At 40.8% G+C, this 23,394-nt stretch overlaps 2 protein-coding genes across 2 annotated transcripts in view; one reads left to right on the top strand and one right to left on the bottom strand.

Annotated features, from left to right (window-relative positions):
* The window catches only part of CCNB3 (cyclin B3), a 45,158-nt gene extending 41,483 nt beyond the window's left edge, over nucleotides 1–3,675 (top strand). The window contains exons 10-11 of the mRNA XM_036460462.2: nucleotides 3,046–3,179; nucleotides 3,402–3,675. Coding sequence (XP_036316355.1) covers nucleotides 3,046–3,179; nucleotides 3,402–3,474 — 207 coding nt within the window. The 3' untranslated portion in view covers nucleotides 3,475–3,675. The remainder of the gene's footprint in view (nucleotides 1–3,045; nucleotides 3,180–3,401) is intronic.
* Nucleotides 3,676–16,240: 12,565 nt separating this feature from the next.
* DGKK (diacylglycerol kinase kappa) overlaps nucleotides 16,241–23,394 on the bottom strand; it is a 140,231-nt gene continuing 133,077 nt past the window's right edge. Inside the window, exons 27-28 of the mRNA XM_036460448.2 lie at nucleotides 21,086–21,209; nucleotides 16,241–19,896 (exon numbers count right to left, since the gene is read on the bottom strand). Coding sequence (XP_036316341.1) covers nucleotides 19,787–19,896; nucleotides 21,086–21,209 — 234 coding nt within the window. The 3' untranslated portion in view covers nucleotides 16,241–19,786. The remainder of the gene's footprint in view (nucleotides 19,897–21,085; nucleotides 21,210–23,394) is intronic.

The following is a 23,394-nucleotide window of genomic DNA, read 5'->3' as shown; positions in this document are numbered from 1 at the left end:
TTCCTACCTGACCCCATTTCACCTCTGCCCCTGGTAGTCCCTTCAGCAAGGTTACTCTCTGAGGGAGCTTGCTAGAATGGAATTTGAAGCACTGACCCAGAGAACAGACTATTAAAGCAACTGTCCATGTGTAAAAGGGGACTTATAGGTATACTATAGTGTTTTCCTTCTCTAAAGAGGAAGGCCCCAGAGCCTCCTTCCCCAATATAAATAAAACTCATGTTTGATGTTTTCTAAATTTTATGAAAATAAATTTAAATGAAGTTGCTTATGAAAAGCAACTTCAGAGAACTATGAATTTTTACTGATATGTAACATACAACCCAAATACAAAGAGTATGCTGACAAATGTGCATGCTCTTCCCAACCGTCCCTGAGCCCCTCCAACTTAGAAGTCCTAGAGCCACAACTGACTCTAGGAAAGCCTCTGTGTGCTGAGAAAGAAGTCTATAAACGGTTGTGTTTATATAAGTTGAGTGCGTGGTGATCTAAGCGCTTTGTATGAACTCGTTTAATCTTCTCAATAACCCCACAAGATCAGTATTATCCCTATTTTACAGATAAGAGATACATTCACATTTTTTGCTAGGGAGAGACAGAATTAGGAGTGGTGTACAACCAGTACTGCATAACCAGAATGGTACAGAAAGGAAAGAGAGTGAAACATTTCGAAGACTCATACGTCATAAACACTAACCAATTATTATAGGAGAATAGGTTTCAGCCACAAACTAGTGGTATGGCTATGAATTTTTACTGATATGTATGTAACATACAATCCAAATATAGCTCCAGAGCTATGGAGGGCCCATTCTGAGCCAGGCTTTGACCCATGGATCCTGGGGAAATTGAATGGCTCAAACTCCATTCTAACAAGCTCCTGCAGAGAGTAACCTTGCTGAAGGGACTACAAATTTCTTGCCAACCAGTATGGAAATATTTCAATGTTTAAACACATGGCATGCTTGTATCAGTGAGTATCAGCTAAATGTCAACCCTGATCTGAATCCTGGTAGTCTGCATTCCACAATCCTCTATGTTATATATCCTGCTTTTATAGGTAAGACAGGTTTCACAAAGAAGGTGACTTTTGGATTGGCTCTTGAAAGGAACTCATGAGAGGAGGCATGCTAGGTAGAGGGAACAATGATTAAAAAAGACATGAAGACAACAATTAAAGAGAATATTGTATAGGGGGCAGAATAAGACATTTCCTGTGGATAGAACAAAGGCTATATGAATAAAGAAGGTGAGAGATGAGACCAGAATGGTAGGATGTGTTCAGATTATAAGAGACTTTTGATGTCATGTTGAGAGACCCATTTCATACTGAGGTACTGGAAGTTTTTGAAGCAGGGGAATGACATGTTCCTGTTTGTATGTTTTGGAAATAGTACTGGGAGGGTAGTAGAGAAGGTATATTAGGTGATAGAGTGTAAAAGTGCAACATTGGCAAGTCAGCTTTTGTAATAGTCAAGGTGAAGCTTTGGGGCCTGAACTGGTGCAGTGACAATGGGGCCACTATTCTTGTTTAACACACTAAATAGAATAATGTGTTACCACATGTTACTCCCCTGTCCGCATGCTAATGACTACCCTTTGCCTGTGGCAGTGGTTTTCAAACAGTATTCGGCAGAGCCCTGGGGTTCTTGCAGAAGTGTCTGAGGGCCATATAAAGATAAGGGGATTCAAATTAGTGAGATTCTTAGCCTTTGCCTCCAATTCCAGGGAAGATATTTGGGCTTCCAGGTAAGATATTTTTTAAAAGGGGGTTTGGGGAAATAATTTAAGATATTTTTATTTAAAAGATATTTTTATGACTTTCAGAGAGGAAGGGAAAGGGAGAGATAGAAACATGAATGATGAGAGAAAATCATTGATAAGCATGCCCCACACTGGGGATCAAGCCCTCAACCCAGGCATGTACCCCAAACGGGAATTGAACTGTGACCTCCCAGTTCACAGGTTGAGGCTTAACTACTGAGACATGCCAGCTGGGCTAATTTAAGATATTTTTTTATTTTTTATTTTTTTTTAATTTAAGATATTTTTAGAAAATCACTGCATTATAGAATAAATCTTCCTTTTTCTACCTGTGTAGCTCCTACTTAACTTTCTGCACTCATTGTAGATGTTCCCTTTTCTATGAAGCTTTCTGCTACTCTCCTAGCCAGAGTTCACGGGTCTTGTTGTCCTGTGCCTCCAGCGCCCTCATAGCACTTCCCACACATTTTGTAATTCTCTCTGTGAATGCCTGTCTCCTCCACTAGACTATAGATTCCTCAAGGGCAGGAGCTTTGGTCATCTTTATATTCCCAGCATCCTATACAGGGCTTGTCAATATTATTAATCCTAGCTAGCATTATTTAGGCACTTACTATATGCTAGTCTGTTACATGTGGTTTATATATATTAATTTAATCATGCAATATAATTACAGTAATGATCCCCATTGGTAAAATGAAGCACCAAGAGGTTAAATGACCAATTTAAGGCCATACTAGTAGTTAAAATAGAATTTGAACCCCAGTAGTTTCCCTTCAGAACATTTGCTCTTAAATACGTTGCTATGTTGCTTCTGCCACATAGTAGGCACCCTTAAAATTGAATGAGAAAATGAGTGCATGTAATGATAGCTGGTAGATTCTGAGAGAAGGGACAGCTTTAAGTTTCTGTTGGCTGTTGAGTTGGGACCTCAGGTTTGCCCTGAGGTTTGCCTGACCATTAGCTCTTGACCTGAAAGTGAGTAAATTATAGTCAGTCATGTTCCTTGGACTTTTTGATAGTGGATTTCAGCATACCTGAATATCTATGGCCAGGGATAATATCCAGCTGGTACATATGAATATAGCTATACCACTAGTTTGTGGCTGAAACCTATTCTCCTATAATAATTGGTTAGTGTTTATGACGTATGAGTCTTTGAAATGTTTCACTCGCTTTCCTTTCTGTACCACGGATAGGAAGTTTGGATTTGGGATAGTAGTCACAGAGGAAGGGTCTGCTTCCTGTCATAAAAGTTACTGTTTATGTTGATTCTTTCAGGCTCATTTACTGGATTATCACTTTGGCTACAAGCCCTCTGATGTTTCCCTCTTGATCAGAAAGCTTAACAAGCTGCTGAGTTTGTATCCTTACCATGATAGGTTCAAGGCTGTGTGTTTCAAGTATTCTCACAAGTAAGTACCAAGCTCCAGATGAGGTTGGGTTGGTGCTCAGTCATGGGGAGGCCCAGACTAGCCTTGCCTAAGGAAAAAGAAAGATTGAGGTACTTTTTACCTTACTTTCTGCTCCAGGGTTAAAGTAAGATAGGGAACCAAGGGCCCTATATCCCACTTATTCCATGAAGCCTGCTTGCTTTGGCCTATTTTATACTGAGCAGATGTCTCTTCCTTTTGCAGGAACTTCTATGAAGTCACCCAAATTCCCATCTTGAACAAGTTGAAGCTGGAGGAAATTTTGAGCTCCCGCTAATTCTGAAATGAGGGCCTAGAACTCTCACAGCATATAACTAGACTATATTTATTCTGTCCTTGAAAATTTTTCATCACTTTTCTTCATTTTTACTCTTAGTTTGTCTTTTCCAAAACTGAATGTTATAAATGTTTAAGTTATTTTTATGAAAGAAAAAAAGTATTGTAATATTTATTTAGAAATATAATAAAAATTAATATTTGTTGCTAAAATGGCTCACCTCTCCTTTTTATGTAAAAAAAAATTAAAAAATGAATTGAATTTATTTGGGCGACATTGGTTAATAAAATTCTATAGGTTTCAGGTGTACAATTCTACATTACATCATCTGTATATTGTATTGTGTATTTACCACAAGTCAAGTCTCCTTCCATCACCAATTATTCCCCTTTACCTTTTTCTATCTCCCACCCGTCCTCCCATTTGGCAATTACCATACTGTTGTCTGTGTCCATGAGTCTTTATTTCCTTTGCTTAATCACTTCACCTTTCTTACCCTAGTTCCCAACCCCCTTCCCTCTGACAGCTGTGAGTCTGTTCTCTATATATTATTGCATAGCCCAAGGATTTTTTCCCCCCTGCCTTGTCAAGGTTGTGCCTCAGAGTGTAGCTTATCTAATTTCTTTCTCTGTTGGAGTCTTTTACTTCAGGGGTGTAGGAATTGAGTTGATTTAGGTGTGAATTGATGGATGAGTCTGTAGAAGGAGGATCATTGGAGTGAGGCTGGGGTTGGGTGGTAATGCTCAGTCTAACGAGGGAGAACTTTACTTGGCAGACAGGCCTCAGTGTTCAGATGTGGACCAACACCCAATATCTTACATTGCTTGTTTCCTTCTTCCTAGATGATGAAAAGGCAGGGATCAGGATTTTCACCCCAAGGCAGCCCTAGTTTCATAGTTAGGCAGTTTTGTAGAGTCTAAATAAAATAAAATAAAACTGCTTGGAGTGACATGCTGAAATCTTATGGCCTTTATCTTCTGTCAAGAGGAGAAATTTCTGTCCTGGCCAGGTGGCTCAGTTGGTTGGAGTGTTGTCCCATGTAACAAAAGGTTGTGGGTTGAAACCTGATCGGGGCACATACCTTGATTATGAATTTGATCCCTGGTCAGGGTGCATATGGGAGACAACGAATTGATGTTTCTCTCTAAAAATCAATAGAAACATATCCTCGGGTGAGGATCGATCTATCTATTATCTATCTATCTATCTATCTATCTATCTATCTATCATCTATCTATCTATATCTATCTATCTATTTCTACCATCTATCTATCTCTATTATCTATCTATCTGTCATCTATCATCTCTATCATCTATCTGTCATCTATCTAATTTATATCTATCATCTAATCTAGTCTTTGGGGTGATGTGTACTGGTACAGCTATCTCATTTGATCATAGAGGATTTGAACATCCTGTTCCATTTGATAGAGAAACACTGCCTCTAGGTCCTCTGGGTCTGCCCCACAATCTAGCTACTGAAACAAGTAATGTCTGTCACAGCAGAAGACCTCTAGGGCTGCCAACTGTTCTGATTGGTCTAATCAGAACAGTTCTAATCCAAGGACATGAAGATTTACTCCCATGTTTTTGTCTAGTAGTTTTATATGTTTAGCTCTTATATTTAGGCCTTAAATCTATTTTGAATTAATTTTTTTATATGGTGTAACATAAGGGTCCAACTTCATTTTCTTGCATGTAGATAGAAATCCAGTTGCCCCACCATCATTTATTGAAAAATCTTAGTGCCCTAATTGAAAATAAATTGACTATAAATTTGAGAGCTTGTTTCTGGACTCTCAATTGTATCCCATTTACCCATATATCTATTCTATGCCAGTAACACACCACTTGATTACTGTGGCTTTGCAGTCAATTTTTAAATCAGGAAATGTGCGTTCTCCAGATTCCTCCTTTTCAAAATTGTTTTGGTTATTCTGGGTCCCTCATATTTCTATGTGATTTTTTTGGGGGTGGGCATTAGCTAGTCAACTTCTGAAAAGAAAGCTAGGATTTTGTAAGAGATTGCATTGAATTTATAGATAAATTTGGAGATCATTGCCATCTTAACCATATTAAATATTCTAATCATGTATTTTGTACCAGTCTCAGCCTATCCGTAACCAATGTTGTGGCTGGACTAGCCTTTGTGTTTCTTCTTATGATTGGAGAGACATTCTTAGCAATAACCAGTAGGAAACTTTTAAAGAGACAGGGTTTATTACTTAGAGGTCCTGGAAGTTACACAGCACATCTGGTTCCAGACTAACTGCTTAGTCACACACACACACACACACACACACACACACACACACACACACCAGACAGATCTAAACACCGCAAAGGTTTTAAAAACTGAACTGACATTGAGCCTTCAGCCCACAGAAAGATTGTGAGAACCTGTGGCCTGAAAATCAGATTGATCGCCAAAATAAAAATATAAATGTTTCCTATACAATTTACATAAGCAATTTCATAATGTCATATTCAAAACATCTAGGATATCAACCATATTTATAGTTTAAAGAAGAAAGATCACTTATTAATTGATGCAGTAAAATAATTTGACAAAATTCAGCATTCATCCATGACAAAAATGATCAACAAACTGAAAATAGAGACTTCCTCAACCTTATAAAGGCTATTACCAAAAATTTTTATGTAACATATTTAATGGTGAAAGAATGAATATATTCCCATAAGATTAGGAACAAAGATGTCTACTCTCATCAACCCTATGAACATTATACTAGAAGTTATCCAGTGCAATGAGACAAAAAAATAAAAATAAATAGAATACAGATTGAAAAGGAGGAAATAAAATTGACTTTTTTTTTCTTTTCAGATGGCATAATTATATGTGTAGAAAATCTCAAAAAATCCACAAAAAAAAAAACCCCTCCTAGAACTAATATGTTTGTTCAGCAAGGACACAGAACACAAGGTCAACACACACACACAAAAAAAATCAAGCACATTTCTATATCCTGGCAATGCACAAGGAAATTTAGACAGCCACAGAGTATTCCATTGTGTAGATGTACCACAGTTTTTTGTATCCACTCATCTACTGATGGGCACTTGGGCTGTTTTGAGACCTTAACTATTATAAATAACATTACTATGAAATATGGATTGCATATATTATTTCTGATTGGAGTTTCAGGAGTCTTAGGATATAATCCTAGAAGTGGGATCATTGGGTCAAATGGCAGTTCCATTTTTTTTTTTTTTGAGGAAACTCCATACTATTTTTCGTAGTAGATGCACCAGTCTGCATTCCTACCAGCAGTGTAGTAGGGTTAACTTTTCTCCACATCCTTGCCAGCACTTGTTGTTTGTTGAATTATTGATGGTAGCCATTCTGGTAGGTGTGAGGTGATATCTCAGTGTCATTTTAATTTGCATTTCTCTGATGGTTAGTGACATTGAGCATTATTTCATAGTAGATGCCCCTTGCAGAAAGATTCCTGCAATAGGGCTTCCTTCCTGCTGCAGTTGCTGCCCTGCCTGCTTCCCTCCCTTCTCCCTGCCCCACCTGCTTCCCTCCCTTCTCCCTCACCCTGCTTGCTTGCTTCTCCGCAGCGCTTGGCTTCTTTCTACTTTTCTTCAGTCTTCACTCTGGCCTGGATATGAAAATTAACTGCCATCTTGGTTGGGTTAATTTGCATACTCGCCCTGATTGGCTGGTGGGCGGGGCTTATGGGAGTAGTGAAGGTGCGGTCAATTTGCATGTTTCTCTTTTATTAGGAAGGATGTCTCTCAGCCATTTGTATGTTCTCTGCCCATTTTTAAAATTGGATTGTTGGTCTTCCTTTTGTTGAGTTTTATGAGTGCTTTATATATTTTAGATGTTAACCCCTTATCAGATGTGTTCTTCCATAGAGTGCGTTCCATTTTCATTTTGATGCTGTTTTCTTTTGCTGTGTGGAAGCTTATTATTTTGATGTAGTTCCATTTGTTCATTTTTTCCTTTGTTTCTTTCTATTGCCCTAGGTGATGAATCAGTGAAAATTCTGCTAGATGAGATGTCTAATATTCTTCTGCCTACATTTTCTTGTATGAAGCTTATAGAAGCAGTCTTTTTAATATATGGTGTTGGAACAATCTGTATGCAAAAAAATGAACCTTCATTTAAACTTCACTTATGCCCTAGACCGCATGTGTCAAACACAAGGCCCGCGGGCCAAATCCGTCCCGCCAGGCCTTGCAATGTGGCCCGCACCGCGCTGTCATCACTGCACTCCGCTGCGTTTCCATCACAATGACAGTTTATGACTGTTCAGTAAACTATTCGGCCCGCAATTTAGGCTGGATTTTAGATTTTGGCCCCTTCTCTGATTGAGTTCGACACCCCTACTAGACGGTTTGGCTCAGTGGATAGAGTTTCAGCCTGCAGACCAAAGGGGGTTTGATTCTGGTCAAGGGCATGTACCTTGACTCCTACCTGGCCTGAGCCATGGTGAAGACACATGCAGGAAGCAACCAATTGATGTGTTTCTCTCACATTGATGTTTCTCTTTGTCTTTCCCTCTCTCTTCCACTTTCTCTAAAAGATCAATGGAAAAATAGCCTTGGGTGAGGATATAAATAAAATAAACCTCATTTGTTTTACAAAAAACTACTTCAAACTGAGTCAGATTTAAAATCTATAATAATATTGGGTCGGCAGCTAAGTAATTGCGGATTTTTTAAAGAAAATCAAAGACAATTTTTTCATGGAACTAAATAACTTTATTCTGTAATGTATTGCCCATTTTGATCAATGACCTTTTGCCATCTTTCAGGCAGCATCATAATCCCAAGTTCAAAAAACTTCTGTTTTTTATTAGCAAAAAACTGAATCAGGTACGATTTGACATCATCATCATTATTGAAATTTTTACCATTCAAGGAGTTTTGTAAAGATCGAAACAAAAAGTAATCAGATGGTGCAAGGTCAGGACTATATGGTGGATGTGGCAAAACATCCCAACCAAGCTCCATTAATTTTTGCCGAGTGACCAAAGATGTGTGTGGCCTTGCATTGTCATGATGGAATACAACACCTTTTCGATTTGTCAATTCGGGCCACTTTTCTTCAACTGCATTGTTTAATTTCGTTAGTTGTTCAATGTAGACATCAGAATTGATCGTTCGGTTGGGTGGTAAGAGTTCAAAGTAGACAATTCCTTTGTAATCCCACCAAACTGATAACAAAACCTTCTTTTGATGAATATCAGCTTTTGATGTTGTTTGAGTTGGTTCACCTGGCCTGCTCCACGATCTTTTCCGCTTGATATTGTTGTAAACAACCCATTTTTCATCGCCAGTTATCAGTCGTTTTAAAAATGGACCATTTTCATTACGTTTCTTTAGCAAATCGCAGCTGCTAATGCGTTGCGTTAACTGTGATTCTTTCAGTTCGTGAGGAACCCATGTATCGAGTTTTTGAACATAGCCAAGTTGTTTTAAGTGATTTTCAATGCATGTATGTGATACATGAAGCTTCTCTGCAATCTCACGTGTTGTACTGTGACAGTCCGAATTGATTATTGCTTTGATTAGGGCGTCATCAACTTCAACTGGACGACCAGAGCGTTTTTCATCTTTGATTGAAAAATCACCAGAACGAAATTTGGCAAACCAATTTTGACACTGCCGTTCTTTTAAGGCTTCGTCACCATAAACAGTACATAACTTTTTATGAGCTTGCGATGCGTTTTTCCCTTTGCGGAAATAAAAAAGCAAAATATGACGAAAATGTTCCTTTTGATTTTCCATTTTTCAACGAATGCCAAACAAAAACTACAAAACAGATCAAAAAACTTTTTTTTACTGATTAACAGCTGAATAGCCAACTATCAAATAACAAAATGTGTTTTACATTTGTACTACGTCTGCAAACCTAAAAATTCAACTGAAGCCATATATGTGTGAAACCCGCAATTACTTATTTGCCGACCCAATAAAAGCATAATATGCTAATAAGACTGGATAGCCAAATGACCTTCCAAACATCATTCCAGTCATTCTTCTGGATGAAGCTGCAGTGGCAGGGACTGAGGCAGAGCTGGTTAGAGGTGATTAGGCAGGCAGGCGAGCAGTTAGGGGCATCACGTGAGTGGTTATATATGATCAGTCAGGTAGGCAAGCAGTTAGGGCCGATCAGGCAGGCACACAGGGTGGTTAGGAGTGATCAGGCAGGCAGAGTGGTTAGAGGCAATCAGGCAGGCAGGCAAGCAGTTAGGGCGATCAGGCAAGTAGGTGAGCAGTTAGGGGCGATCAGGAAGGCAAGTAGAGTGGTTAGAGGCAATCAGGCAGGTGAGCAATTAGGGGTGATCAGGCAGGCATGTGAGTGGTTAGGGGAAATGAGGCAGCCAGGCAGAGTGGTTAGTGGTGACCAGGCAGGCAGGCAGGTAAGCAGTTAGGAGCAAGTGGTCCCAGATTGTGAGAGGGTACAGGCCAGGATGAGGGACCACCCCCATATGCATGAATTTTGTGCATCAGGCCACTAGTTAAAAAAAGTATAAACCCTGTAGAAGTCAACATAAGAGAAAATCTTAGTGACCTGGGATTAAATCAGGGTTTCTGAGCAGCAGCACTATTGATATTTTCAGCCAGATAATTCTTTGTTGTGGGAAATGTCCTGTCATAGTAGGATATTCAGTAGCATCCATCACCTTTACCAATTAGATACTTAGAGCCCTCCCCAAGTTGTGACAACTAAAAATGTATCCAGATATTGCTCAGTGTTCCCAGGGGGCAAAGTCACCCATGGTTGAAAACAATTGAGTTAGAGGAAGAGTTCTTAGATAAAGCATACTCCATAAAGTAAAATAAAAAATGATGACTTGTTCTTTACAGAAGTGTAAAAATTTTCCTCTGAAAGATATTAAGAGAATTAAATATAAACTACAGACTTTCAGAAGATATTTGTAAACTATGTATCTGTCAAAGAACTTGGATCTAGGATATATAAAGGATTCTGAAAACTCAACAATGAGTAAATGTAAAACAATTACAAAAAAATGGAAGAAAATTTGAACAGATACTTCACCAAAGAGGATTTAAGTATGACAAATGAGCACATAAATAGATGTTGAACATTATTTACTGTTAGGGAATTTCCATGATGAGATGCCACTAAACTCTTATTAGAATGGCTAAAATAAAAAATTAATGTGCCTAGTTGGTTTCGCTCAGTGTATAGAGCATTGGCCTTTGGACTGAAGGGTCCTGGGTTCAATTCTGGTCAAGGGCACATGCCTGGGTTGCAGGCTTGATCCCAAGTACGGGGAGTGCAGGAGGCAGCCTATCAATGATTCTTATCATTGATGTTTCTATCTCTTTCTCCCTCTCCCTTCCTCTCTGAAATCAATAAAAAATATATTTAAAAAAATTGATGGATTCTAAGAGCTGATGATGTAGAGCACATGTGTCAAACACAAGGCCCGCGGGCCAAATCCGTCCCGCCAGGCCTTGCAATGTGGCCCGCACTGCGCTGTCATCACTGCACTCCGCTGCGTTTCCATCACAATGACAGTTTATGACTGTTCAGTAAACCATTCGGCCCGCAATTTAGGCTGGATTTTAGATTTTGGCCCCTTCTCTGATTGAGTTCGACACCCCTAATGTAGAGCATGTGGAACTCTCATATATTGCTAGTTTGAATATGAAATGGTACAACCACTCTGGAAAAACAGTTTGGAAGTTTCTTACCAAGTTAAGCTTGTGTTTATTACATAACCCAGCAATCTCACTTCTGAGTAATTATCCTAGAGAAGTGAATGCAATAATTTATATATGAAAGTTTATAGCAGTTCTATTCATAAAGTTTCTTGAATGGATGAATGAATAAATCAACTGGTGGATCCATAGGATGGAATACTGTTCAGCAATACAAAAGGCCATATTATTGCCGAAACTGATTTGGCTCAATGGATAGAGCATTGGCTTGGGGACTGAAGGGTCCCGGGTTCGATTCCAGTCAAAGGCATGTACCTTGGTTGCGGGCATATCCCCAGTAGGGGGTGTGCAAGAGGCAGCTGATTGATGACTCTCTCTCATTGATGTTTCTAACTCTCTATCTCTCTCCCTTCCTCTCTGTAAAAAATCAATAAAATATATTAAAAAAAAGACCACATTATTGATTTGCAGGACAACTTGAAAGAATCTGAAAAAGACAGCCCATACTCAGTTGCCAGCCCTTTACGTGCTCACACGCGCCTCCATATCTCTGCACTTTACTTCTGCAGCTCCTCTGACTCTCAATGTGCTTTTCTCTTTCCTTCTAGTTGTAGAATTTCCACTCAGCCAGCCTTCCTGTGGTTTTGGATGATGTCTGTTTTGCCTTTTAGTTGTAGTTTTGAAGTGGTTTTGTGAGGCAGCAAGTTCAGGTGTTTATCTATGCCGCCCTCTTGGTTTCCCTTCTAACTTGAAAGAATCTGAAAGGCTGAGTTAAAGGAGCTAGTCTTAAAAGGTTACATATTCTATGACTTTTTTTATTGACAGTATTACAGACGACTCTCATTTTCTCCCTTTTTGACTCCTTCCACTCAACTCCCACCCCACCCCAGCCCTTCCCATACTATTGTGTATGTTCATAGGTTATGTTTATATGCATATAAGTTCTTTGGTTACTCTCTTCTCATATCCACCTTCCCCTTCCCTTTCCAATTTGTCAGTCTGTTCCATGCTTCCACGTCTCTGGATCTATTTTGTACGTTAGTTAATTTTGTTCATTAGTTTCTACACTTAAGTGAGATCATATAATATGTATCTTTCTTTGACTAGCTTATTTTGCTTAGCATAGTCATCTCCAGTTCTCTCCATGCAGGGCAAGAGATCCTTCATTTTTAAAGCTGCATAGTATTCCATTGTGTAAATGTACCACTGCTTTTTTTACCCACTCATCCACTGATGGGCACTTGGGGCTATTTTCATATCTTTATTGTAAATAATGCTGCTTTGAACATAGGGATGCATATATTCTTTCTGATTGGTGTTTTGAGTTTCTTAGGATATACTAGTATTCATAGAAGTGGGATCACTGGGTCAAATGGCAGTTCTGTTTTTAATTTTTTAAGGAACCTACGTACTGTTTTCCACAGAGACTGAACCAGTCTGTATCCCTACCAACAGTGCACTCAGGTTGTTTGTTGATTTATTGATGACTAGAGGCCCGGTGCATGAAAATTCATGCACTAGAGGGGGCATCCCTCAGCCCAGAAATATTAATAGTGAGAGATAGAATCATCATTGATCAGCTGCCTCCTGCACACCCCCCACTGGGGATGGAGCCTGCACCCCAGGCATGTGCTCTGACTGGGCATCAAACCATGACCTCTGGATGCACAGGATGATAACCATTGAGCACATCAGCTGTGCTATGTTTCACTTTTTAAGGAATCACCAGGCTGTTTGCACAGTGGCCGCCCTACTTGAACTTCCCACCAGCGGTGCAGATGCTGGTTTCTCTGCATCCCACCAGCACTGTTGTTTCAGGAGGGACTTCATCACAGCTAGGAAGTGGGTGCAAGTGTGATCTCATCTCTGGTTTGACTATGTTTCCAAGCGAGTGAGTATTGATCATCTGTTCAGCTGCTCATAGACCATTTGCATCTTTTCTTTAGAGAAATGTCCATCAGAGGCCCTTGCCCATGTTCTGTCAGGTTGGTGCTGGGGTTGAGTGAGGGGAGCACTCCCAGGTCCCAGGTGTCTGTCCCTTCACAGACGGGGGACCTGCAAGCACTTCCGGGGCATTTTCACGCTGTGGACAGTGTCCTCTGATGCACAGACGGTTTTCATTTTAATGAGCCCAGTGTGTCCTCTCCTCACTGTGGCTGTGCCAATGGGGTCTACCAACACCTTCTTAAAAATTCTCTTTCTTCTTCCTATGTGACACCCACAGGTACCCACAGAGCCAGGCGCTGCTTCCCAGTGCAGATGCCCCACTGCAGCCCGAGCCAGCTTCCTGCAGGTGCGTTCAGGCTTCTGGCCTCAGGCGGGAGATGTGGGCTCAGCACCCTCCCCGCCAGCCTTCAGGGGTTCTAGTTCTCGGGACCCAGTGAACCCCTGGCCAATTTGTATTTGAATCTTTATAGTTTCTAAAGTTCATAAGTCTCAAAGGTTACAAATGCAGGTGGTATGAGAGTTACATGTACACAGATACACTCTGACAGCATCAGCTATGTGCCTGGCATGGGCATGTGCTATAGAGGCCCATTTTTAGAAGTAATTTTTATTATGGGGTTTCTGTTTTTAAAGTGAAAATCAGCCCCTGGTGGCTGCTGGATTTGCTAGTGTGTTTACACACAAAGTCTACAAATATAAGGTGGTCTCATTTAGAGGCTCATGGCTCCCTTGATGAACACAGGCTCGCACATTGCAGGCTTTCCCTTTCCGAGAAAATGTGCCAGGGCTGCTCAGGGCCCTCAGGCAGCAGCCAGAGAGTGAAGTGCAGCCATTGGAAGGCAGCGTGCTGGACGCGGAGTCTATAGCTGAACTCTGAAGCTCCTAAACCACCTGTGGTCCACTTTTCAAATCCCCAGGACCGGCACAGTGGGGGCCACTCATGACCCAGCTTTGCACATTGATCCCTTTAAGCCACAGACCTGAGAGCCGGGCCCCTGGGGGAGAATTAGAGGCCAGTGGTGGCACGAAGACGCAGGGCAGGACCCCATAGCTCAGACTCCTGGGGCCTCAGTCTGGGGTGTGGGAAGGGGGCTGGTGTCCATGGCCAGCTTTGATGCTCAGGGTGCTGGTCGAGAGTGGAGGTGAAGGACAATGTCCTGGCAGGAGGAAGTCTGGGTGCAGCAGCTTGGAAATGGGTGGGTGGGCCACATGGAGGGAATGTTCTGAGGGCACAATGGGAGGTGAGGCTGCACATTCTGTTCTGGATTGGGGCTTGGCCCTAGAACGGGGGATATGGGAGGAGGGAGGGATCGGCCAAGGCCACGGGGAAGGTGTGCAGGCTGCATGCCTGTGGGCTCCGCCCTGCAGTGTCTGCATTGGGTCAGCTTCAGCATCCAGAAGGTCCAGCCCCCAGCCTGGCAGCCCTGTGTTGTGTCTCCTGGGCTGGCAGCATTCTCCCAGCAGCCACAGCATAGCTGGGGGCATGCCCCATCCTAGCCCTCTGGGCTAGAGCAATCAGGGCACTTGGCCATGAAGCCAGGCATCTCAACCCACTCCCCCGCTGCTCGGCACCTACTCAGAGTCCTGCCCTGCTGACTGCTTGGTGGCCAGCATTCACACAAGCGGCAGCCCCGCCAGGGTCATTCAGCACCTGCTTATGCAAATTAACCCATCATATTTTATGAGTTAATTTGCATACTTCTGATTGGCTGGTGGGCATCACGGAGATATGGTCATTTTACATGTTTGTCTATTATTAAGTAGGATTATTAGGTAAGCTAGGCATTTTGACAAGAATGAGGTGATATCTCACTTGTGGTTTTAATTTGCATTTCTCTGATGATTAATAATGCTGAGCATGTTTTCATAGCTTTATTGGCCATCTGTATGTCTTCTTTGGAGAAGTATCTATTCAGGTCTTTGCCCATTTTTTGATTGGATTGTTGGTCTTCATGGTGTTGAGTTGCATGAATTCTTTGTATATTTTGGAAATTAAACCCTTATTAGATGGATTATGGGCAAATATGCTTTCCCATACAATAGGTTCCCTTTTAAATCTATGACATTCTTGAAAGAAAAAAAAACCCTATTGTGATGGAAAATAGGTCAGTGTTAGAGGTAGAGTGAAGATGTGGCTATAAAGGAATGGTGTGAAGGAGATTTATGGGGCAGTGAAAACTATTCTGTATCTTGGATAGTGGTGGTGGTTACTAGAATATCTACATGTGTTAAAATTAATTGACTTTTACACCAAAATAAAAAAGGCAATTTTATTGTACCATGATTTAAAAAGAGGACTTAAATTTAATTCAGATGGTACTTCCCTAGCCTACAGGATGTATTATAAATTTCTTAACATGATGATAGTTCCTCAGAAACAGGGCTCTTTCCATCAGAAAGCCCAAGAATATAGTTTTTATGGGGGTAGACTGAAATATGATCCTTAAGATCACGTCTGTTTCGTCTCTAAGTAAGAGATAGTTTTAGTATTGGTCAGTCAAGGATTTAGAAGATCCAATTCCTTATCTGTGTTTAGCGTTTTGTGGAATCCTGGTATAGTATAGCCTACTTTGCCTACCTATTAAATGTGACTAGGGCATAAATTGTTAGTTGGGCATAAATTGAACCATCTTTGATCACAGGCCTCATCAATCTTTCATCTAAACAGACTATTCTTTGCTACCTCAAACCCTTCCGGAGGGGTGAGGAGAGTGTAATGTAATGTAATGTGAGGTGGGCAGATTGTAATGTCAAGAGTTCTTTAGTGTGCATTTTGCATTTATGCATCTATTTAGCAGTCAGGACTGTACTTCTCTATATCACTTTCCCTCTACAGTTCATTTCATTGAAATTTGGGTCTTGCAGAGAATTGGCTTTTAGAACAATTACAGTGGCAGGTATTTCTCCACAGAATTGTCCCGAGTTGCAGCTATGTTTTAGAACTTTTTATGGCACCCTTTTCAATGTTATGATCACCCTGATGGAGATTCTTGGCTTGTGTTTCTGCTGTCCTTCCTGACCTGCCATCCCTACATGCATATGGTTTGTTTAGAGATTGGATACCACCCAAGCTTATACATCATTATCACTGCCATTCATCTCCCCCCATCCTGAAATAAATGATGAGCCACTGGTATGATTATGATTATACATTTATTAAAATATTTTAAGAAGCAAAACTCTTAATTTTGAAAACTGGTGTTCCATTATTTGGGAGAGGAGGAACAGGCTCACTTTATGGAACTTTTCTTTATGCTTTTATCTGTTACCCCACAACTACCCCAGTTTCCTCCCCATCCAGCCCCTGGCCCTGCTGATTTGCAGGGGCCTTTGAAAAAAAAGAAAAATAATGGAACAGAGAACAGCATGGATTAAAAATTAGCAGACAAAGATACAAATGCAATTCCATAAGCCATATTGCCAACTGAGGTCCTTTACAGGATGGAATGATGCTAATGGGTTTGTTTGCTTTGGTGTTCATTTCTGTCTTTTATGAAACCAAAATTATTCTACTTGTGTCCTGAGGGAAGATTATGCTGACCCCCAACTGTGTCTTCTAATCAATCATTAACATAATTTATTAGATTGAAAATCTCTTTCTTATTCTTCCCTTTCCCTTTTGGACACAGTGCAGGCCCTTTTTGGAGACCTGTAGTATTGACACCAAAAACAATTGGTGGCAGTCCAAGTCTCTTGATGTTCTCCTTCCCCACTGTTCTATCCAGGAATTGCCTGCTCAGTCCTTCAGAAAGTGCTACCAAAGATGCAACCAAACCCCAGAGCATTGGCTCTTAATGGCATTTCTGAACATAATTAAGATGGGTACTTGGTGTCTGGCCCCACCACCCGAGCAATTGTGTTACTGAAAGTAGTTAATACTGAAGTCCTGAAAGGAACTTATTTATCCAGAGGATAAACAGCTCCCTGGAGAAAGAGATTACCATTCTTTTCTTTGTTTACAAGCTAGTACGTGCAAGAACAGGTGCTTAGCAATCTGTCTTCCCTTTGAGGAAGCAACTGGTAACTAAGCAATTTAGGAGATAACTAAGTGATTTATCAAACCACACCTGCTCCTGGACCTAATTACCTATCAGTTATTCTCCATGAGTTGACTCCAGCCTCAAATTCAAGTGGTTTTGTTCAATATCATTCTGGCTCAGAGTGGGTAAAAGGGAATCCAGATGGTACAACAAAGCAACAATAGCACTACAGTATACAAAGACATATTATAAGTCAGCAAAGTAAGCACAAGAGATGAAATCTTATTATAGTTTACTATTATCAGCAATAAAAATAATTAGAAGACAGAGCCATGCTTAGGCACTGCCAAGATAAGGCTACCCTCTTCTAGGACTTCTTCTTCTTCCTTAAATTTGCTCATTTGGAACATTTCCAGTTTGGAAAAGGTCCTTCTGAGAAAAATGCAACTTGGTTCCCAACTCTGTAAGTAAGTGCGCAGGTGTTAATCTGTGCAGCCATAGAGAATTCAAGTCAGGCTGCAATGGTGACCTTCCTTATTTGACTTAACATATGTCTATGGCCATACCACCCTGAACACGCTCAATCTTGTCTGATTTAATCTAATACCTCCTCCTGGGAAGAAAGAATGATGCAGAAAAAGCCAAAGATACAGCAACAGCACACACCTCCACTGAAATATGTACAGTAAGTTTACATATGCTGATGCTTATATAAGTTTTCCGTTTATATAAGTTTCCACTAATGTTCTAAAGTTGTAGAGCTAGAACTTCTTAATTTGTTTGGCACAGTAATCAGACATTTGGGGACTATCCCCTTGTTAATATTTTTCTCCTCACCCCTGCAGAGGTAAAACACAGGCGGCTGGTTTAAGTGGGCTAGGCTGGTGGAATTCCAGAGCTGAGAACCAGTGGTTGGAGTCTGGATTGTGCACCTCGATGAACCAGCCTGGATGGAGTCAGGTGATTGAGCACGCTAAGTTTGTTTGAGAAGTAGGGAGAGGCCAGTTTTCTGGCTTTCTTTTGATCAGTGGGAAGGGACACTTACCTAAAGGTGTGAGTTGAAGGTGGGATGGGGACTACAAGGCCAAACAGGACCTCTCTGGACACTGGAGTTTGGTTAGGTTTGCCTGACTGGGAATGGGCACTGAAAAAAAAAAAAAAGCTAATTGGGATTGGGAGCAATTTTGGCATACTTTGTTTCTATGAGGAATTTGGAAGAACCATTGGAGAAGCAGAGACTAGCAGCCTCCATTTCCCCAGGGCCATGTTCTTTTTGGTTACTCTGAATGTCCCTCTTACTCAAGAGAAAGAGCAAGATGGAAAATTCAAAGGTGATTTGGGGACTTTGGGGACTCACCCAATAGCTTGTCCAGCAGATGCAGGCCCAGATGGAGCTTGTGAGGAAGGGCCTAGGCTCTTACTGGATTGACAGTCAGTCCCTAACTCAGGCATCTAAGTCACAGAGCTTAGGCCTGGTTGCTCTAAAAAGGTCATTTTATTGGGGAAGGGGAGAGAACAGGTTGGGGCAGTTGCTGATGTAGAGTCCAGGACAAACGGAGAAAAAAAGGCAGTATGCCAGCTTAGCCCTCTTCTCTAGGGCATTGGTGTTTTGTTCTCCTGTTCCTGGCCTGGCTCAGAATTTTAAAGAAGCGTCGGAATTAGCTGGGCTATGAGTAGGTCCCAGCCACTTCAAAGACGCTGAAATGCACCAAAAGATTGGAAGTTCCACCAAGAAGTCGGGCAGTTGGTAGAGGTATGTGTGTTTGCGTGTGCGTGTGCATTTGTGTAGGGTAATGGGGGTGGGTGATGGGATCAGGGTGGGGAGGGATTATTGGGTTAGCACAATAAATTATAGGGTCACTTAGAGGTCGAGTTGTATTCTCAGCTCTGAAAAATATATATATAATATATACATATATATGTCTTTCTATATAATCTATACTGCAGCACAGTGGCAAAACATTGAGTTAAAAAATTCAGCAAGAACGCAGACAAACACTCCATGGAAGCAAGCAGGCTAGGATCAAGGCAGTAGGAAGAGAGCCTATATGGTTGCCATAGGGATGAATTCCAGCCAATGGGCCCACACAGCCATTAGAGCACCACCTGTACATGTGCAAAGACATACATACACACATGGAAAAGACAAACAAAAAATTTGCGTAGAGCAGTCACCACATTTAGAAGGAAAGATTTCACATGATCATTGTAATAGGCAAATGGACAAGCTCCCAGGACCTTGCTGTCATCTTAATGAACCAACTAGAACAGACTTCCTGAAGTTGCAACAGGGAGGACTGGGAGAAAAACACAACCAAGCCTGGTTACCCTGATCCCTCTCCTCATCTCCCTGAGCATATTTCTTTCATTTATTCCCAGCATCAATAGTTTCTCTGCTAGTCAGAGAAAACCATTCCCAAACTCCCTGAAGAGGTGAACTACCTTGAATCCTTTGTAGATCCCAGGCTATTCATAAAGAACTTATCCCAATTAAATACTGTAGTTGCTCAATGTGCAAAAAGAGAACTGAATAAGACAACTCGGAATAGGAATCTTTGGCCAATGAAATGATGTAAACCTCTAAGGAGACCTGATTGAGTCCAGGAAAAATGTCTTAGTATAAAGAATTGGAGGATCTTTCTTGGTGGTGCTCATGTTTGTTCTGAAATAATTTAGTCTCGCCTGTATTGAGATTTTGAGAGCTTTTTAGTAAAATTCTAAACGTTGTGAGTTCTCCTTCCAGCTTTCAAAGGTCGAGATCTTGACGATGTTGGGGGGTCATCCGTTTTTGCTTCATCTACACGGTTTCTGCGATGCCACAAATTTCCTTCAGAAAAAAACACACAAATACAGAAATAATGAGGTTAGCACATTGCCAGATATGCAAATGTATGAATCACAAAGAGAGCAAACAAAGGAGAGACTGGTTTGTTTCTATTGTACCCTCCATCTCTGAACCATCAAACACACACACACACACACACACACACACACACACACACAAAAAAAAAAAAAAAAAAACCACACACAAAAGAAACAAACAAACAAACACCACTAAAAAAACAAAACAACAACAACAACAACAAAAACCCCACAAAAACCCAGCTGACACTATGTAAGCCAAACACAAGTGGTGGGATGAGTTCTCAGAACATGAAAATCCATGGAACTTCAGACTCTTAAATACCATCATCTCCCAATAGGCAGATTCTTAGGAAATCAAACACCTTAGACCAAACTTTAGAAAACACAGCTTGGTCCAGGAGATTCTCTATTGGCATTTGTGAAAACTCTCATTTCCTAAAAATGAAACAAACTGATACCTCCATCCCTTTTCCTCTATGTCCACTATTGCTTTATCTCTTAAGCTTCTAGATTGTCTAGGCCCAAAATTTAGGCAAGAACATTGACATCAGAATTAGCATAACTGACAACTTTAATGAGGACCTTCTTTTGAGCCACACTGCCATATCAATAATGTATAAGTTCAATTTTGAAGTTCAATTATTTGAATCAAAATTCAAATAATGCAACATAGAAGTGTTGTATTTACAGGAACTTACTATAACAAATAGTGAATAAAAATATTTACATATGTCTTGAAACCTGTTTCTGACCCTGTGGATGTCTAGCACTGATACCCCCGACTCATTTCAAATAATACTGTTTTTTGGAACAGGACTAAAATCTTATAGTCGACTAGGAGAGAAATCGAAGTATGGTTATTTTCCCATACTTATCAACTCAGAACAGGAACAGAGCAAGCAGAAAAGTAACTGCCTCATCAGCTGTCTACATCACAGAGATCACACTACAAGGTTCCTTCTCAGGTTCTTCCCCTGCCAGTGTCCATATCACTTTCTAACTCATACCTTTCCCAATAGATCGCCTAGTGTTGCCTAAGGTTGGCTCTCAGGCAGCCTCCTCCATCACCACCATAACAGTGAACATTTCTAATTGGAGTTGTGACTGCTGTGGAAGTCTTTGTGGCCCCTATCCCTGTGGAGGAGACTTACCAAGAAAACCATGGACTCGTTGGCCTGATTTAGGCTTGCTTTCCTCTTCCAGCTTCTTCTTTCTTAATATGGGGAACTTAACTTTCAACCTGAGGTTTTTACTGTCAGTGTCAGAAGATTTTTCCTGGGAAACCACAGAAAAATATTAGTTGCCTAACATTCAGAAATAATTCCTGGAGGCCTGGCAAGATGATGAACAAGGATGGTGGCAGAAAGCAGGCAGATCTGCTATCTATCCAGGTGTGGGGGACACCTCTAGTCCTATTCCCTAGGAAGGCAACTTTTCTTTATCAAGATCCTATTCTCTGCCAGGTGCTTTGCTAGATACTTTAATAAATGCTCCCATATAAGCCCCTAAAACAACCCCATAAAGTATCTACTATTATCCTTATAGAAATGAGGAAGCAGAGGCTCAAAGAGGTAAAGTATGTCACATGAAATCATGCATCTAACAATTAGTAGGGTGAGATTGCTGGGGCCACTGCTGGTACTTGTGGCATCTCTGCATGAATTTGAAAAAACTCACTCCTTCCTTTAGCCATGTGGTTTGGTAAGCTCCAACTCATTCCCTTGGGTAAATACTTTGCTATAAAGAAGAACCTGCCTTGTAGGCCACCTACTTCCATGTCTGGAAATGCAAAGAAGGTTCTCTACCCGTAGCTGTTAATTATGAGTGTGGGTTATTTGCTGTATAGACTATTTAATTCCAGCGTAGCTTCTGAGTTCTTTCACTCCTGCTAACCTGTGTTTGTTTTTACTACTGGTCTCAGTAAAACATATCCCGAGGTTAACCTTGTTGCCAGAAAGTCCAGCCAAACACAATCCAAGAAACTTGGGGATTTTCTTCTCTTCAATATTATGTATGCCTCTGATCCCTTACATTAAAAGAAGAGTATATCCCTGACCTCATCCTCTTCCTGCTCTGGCTTCTACTTACCCTTTCTCCTCTAAGCTATGTACAGGGCCTTCAGAATTGTCTTTGAGAAGTAACCTAAAGGAAGGGCACAAGACCTTTCCTCTCAGCCAAAGCCTTGGAAAGCCCAATGAATAATTGACTGTCATCCTGATTTTTTCACCAAAATGGATCTGAATCTTCTGTGGTCTTAAGGTGAGCAAGACTAGTGTCACATGAATGAGCAACATCTTCCTGGCTTTCTTTAAAACCACTCTGCCCTTTTTTGGAGCCTTACTGCTTCATCTTTATGGTAATATTGAAATCCAGAAAAGAGATTATGCCCTAGGGCAGTGGTTGGCAAACTCATTAGTCAACAGAGCCAAATATCAACAGTACAACGAATGAAATTCTTTTGAGAGCCAAATTTTAAAAACCTTTTCTAATACCACTTCTTCAAAATAGACTTGCCCAGGCCATGGTATTTTGTGGAAGAGTCACACTCAAGGGGCCAAAGAGCACATGTGGTTCTCAAGCCACAGTTTGCCGACCATGGCCCTAGGCCACACCAACTCACATACTGAGACCTTAGACTAGGGTAGGGAACCTATTTTCTGCTAAGGGCCATTTGGATATTTATGACATCCTTCACAGGCCATACAAAATTGTCAGATTAAAAATTGACCTGCTATATTTGGTTAAACATTTAATTAACTATCCCTAATGCCTTGGCAGGACCAGACCAAATGATTTCTTGGGCCTTATACGGCCCATAGGCCAGACATTCCCCACCCCTGCTTTAGACCATGGACAATCTTCCTCATTTCTCTCAGTATCCAGTCCAGTTGCTTAGTTTGGGAACTTGGTAAGATATAGCTGCACTGAGTAATAAGAGAAGTAAGATACTCCAATAGTTTGTTTCCTTTTCTGCATAACAACATGTTTTCCCCTCCCAAAGCAGCAAAATAATCAGCAAAGGCATATGAGAAAGTTATTAAATCCTTTAAGACCTAAAATTGTATGTGGCTTTTTCTCTTAAACAATAATCTGATTGCTGCACAAGTCCAAAAATGCATGCTCACAACATACATATAATTGGTGTATGATGCCAGAAACAGGTATAATGAGTAGTGGAACTAGGTATTCCTACAGTTTGAAATAAGCCATTTTATGGTGCAGAAATTTAAAGAAAAACTATATCAGACCATAAAAAGAATAATTTACCTAATAATAGGTGAGCATTTGGGGGTCATTAGATTTATTAAATGGGACTATTTTTCAATATCAGGAAAGTACTCAAAGTTGTCAAAAAATGACAGTGTCCTTGCAATTATATTGTAGCCACTAGTGGCATGCTTGATTTACTTTTAAGCCACTCATCTACTGGGGAAAGCACTGGAAAGCCTACTATTCTTCC

The sequence above is a fragment of the Pipistrellus kuhlii genome, unplaced genomic scaffold (genome assembly GCF_014108245.1).
Source record: "Pipistrellus kuhlii isolate mPipKuh1 unplaced genomic scaffold, mPipKuh1.p scaffold_m20_p_32, whole genome shotgun sequence".
Classification (NCBI taxonomy): Eukaryota; Metazoa; Chordata; class Mammalia; order Chiroptera; family Vespertilionidae; genus Pipistrellus; species Pipistrellus kuhlii.
The sequence above is the reverse complement of the archived record's forward strand: the minus strand, read 5'-3'. Positions and strand labels throughout refer to the sequence as shown.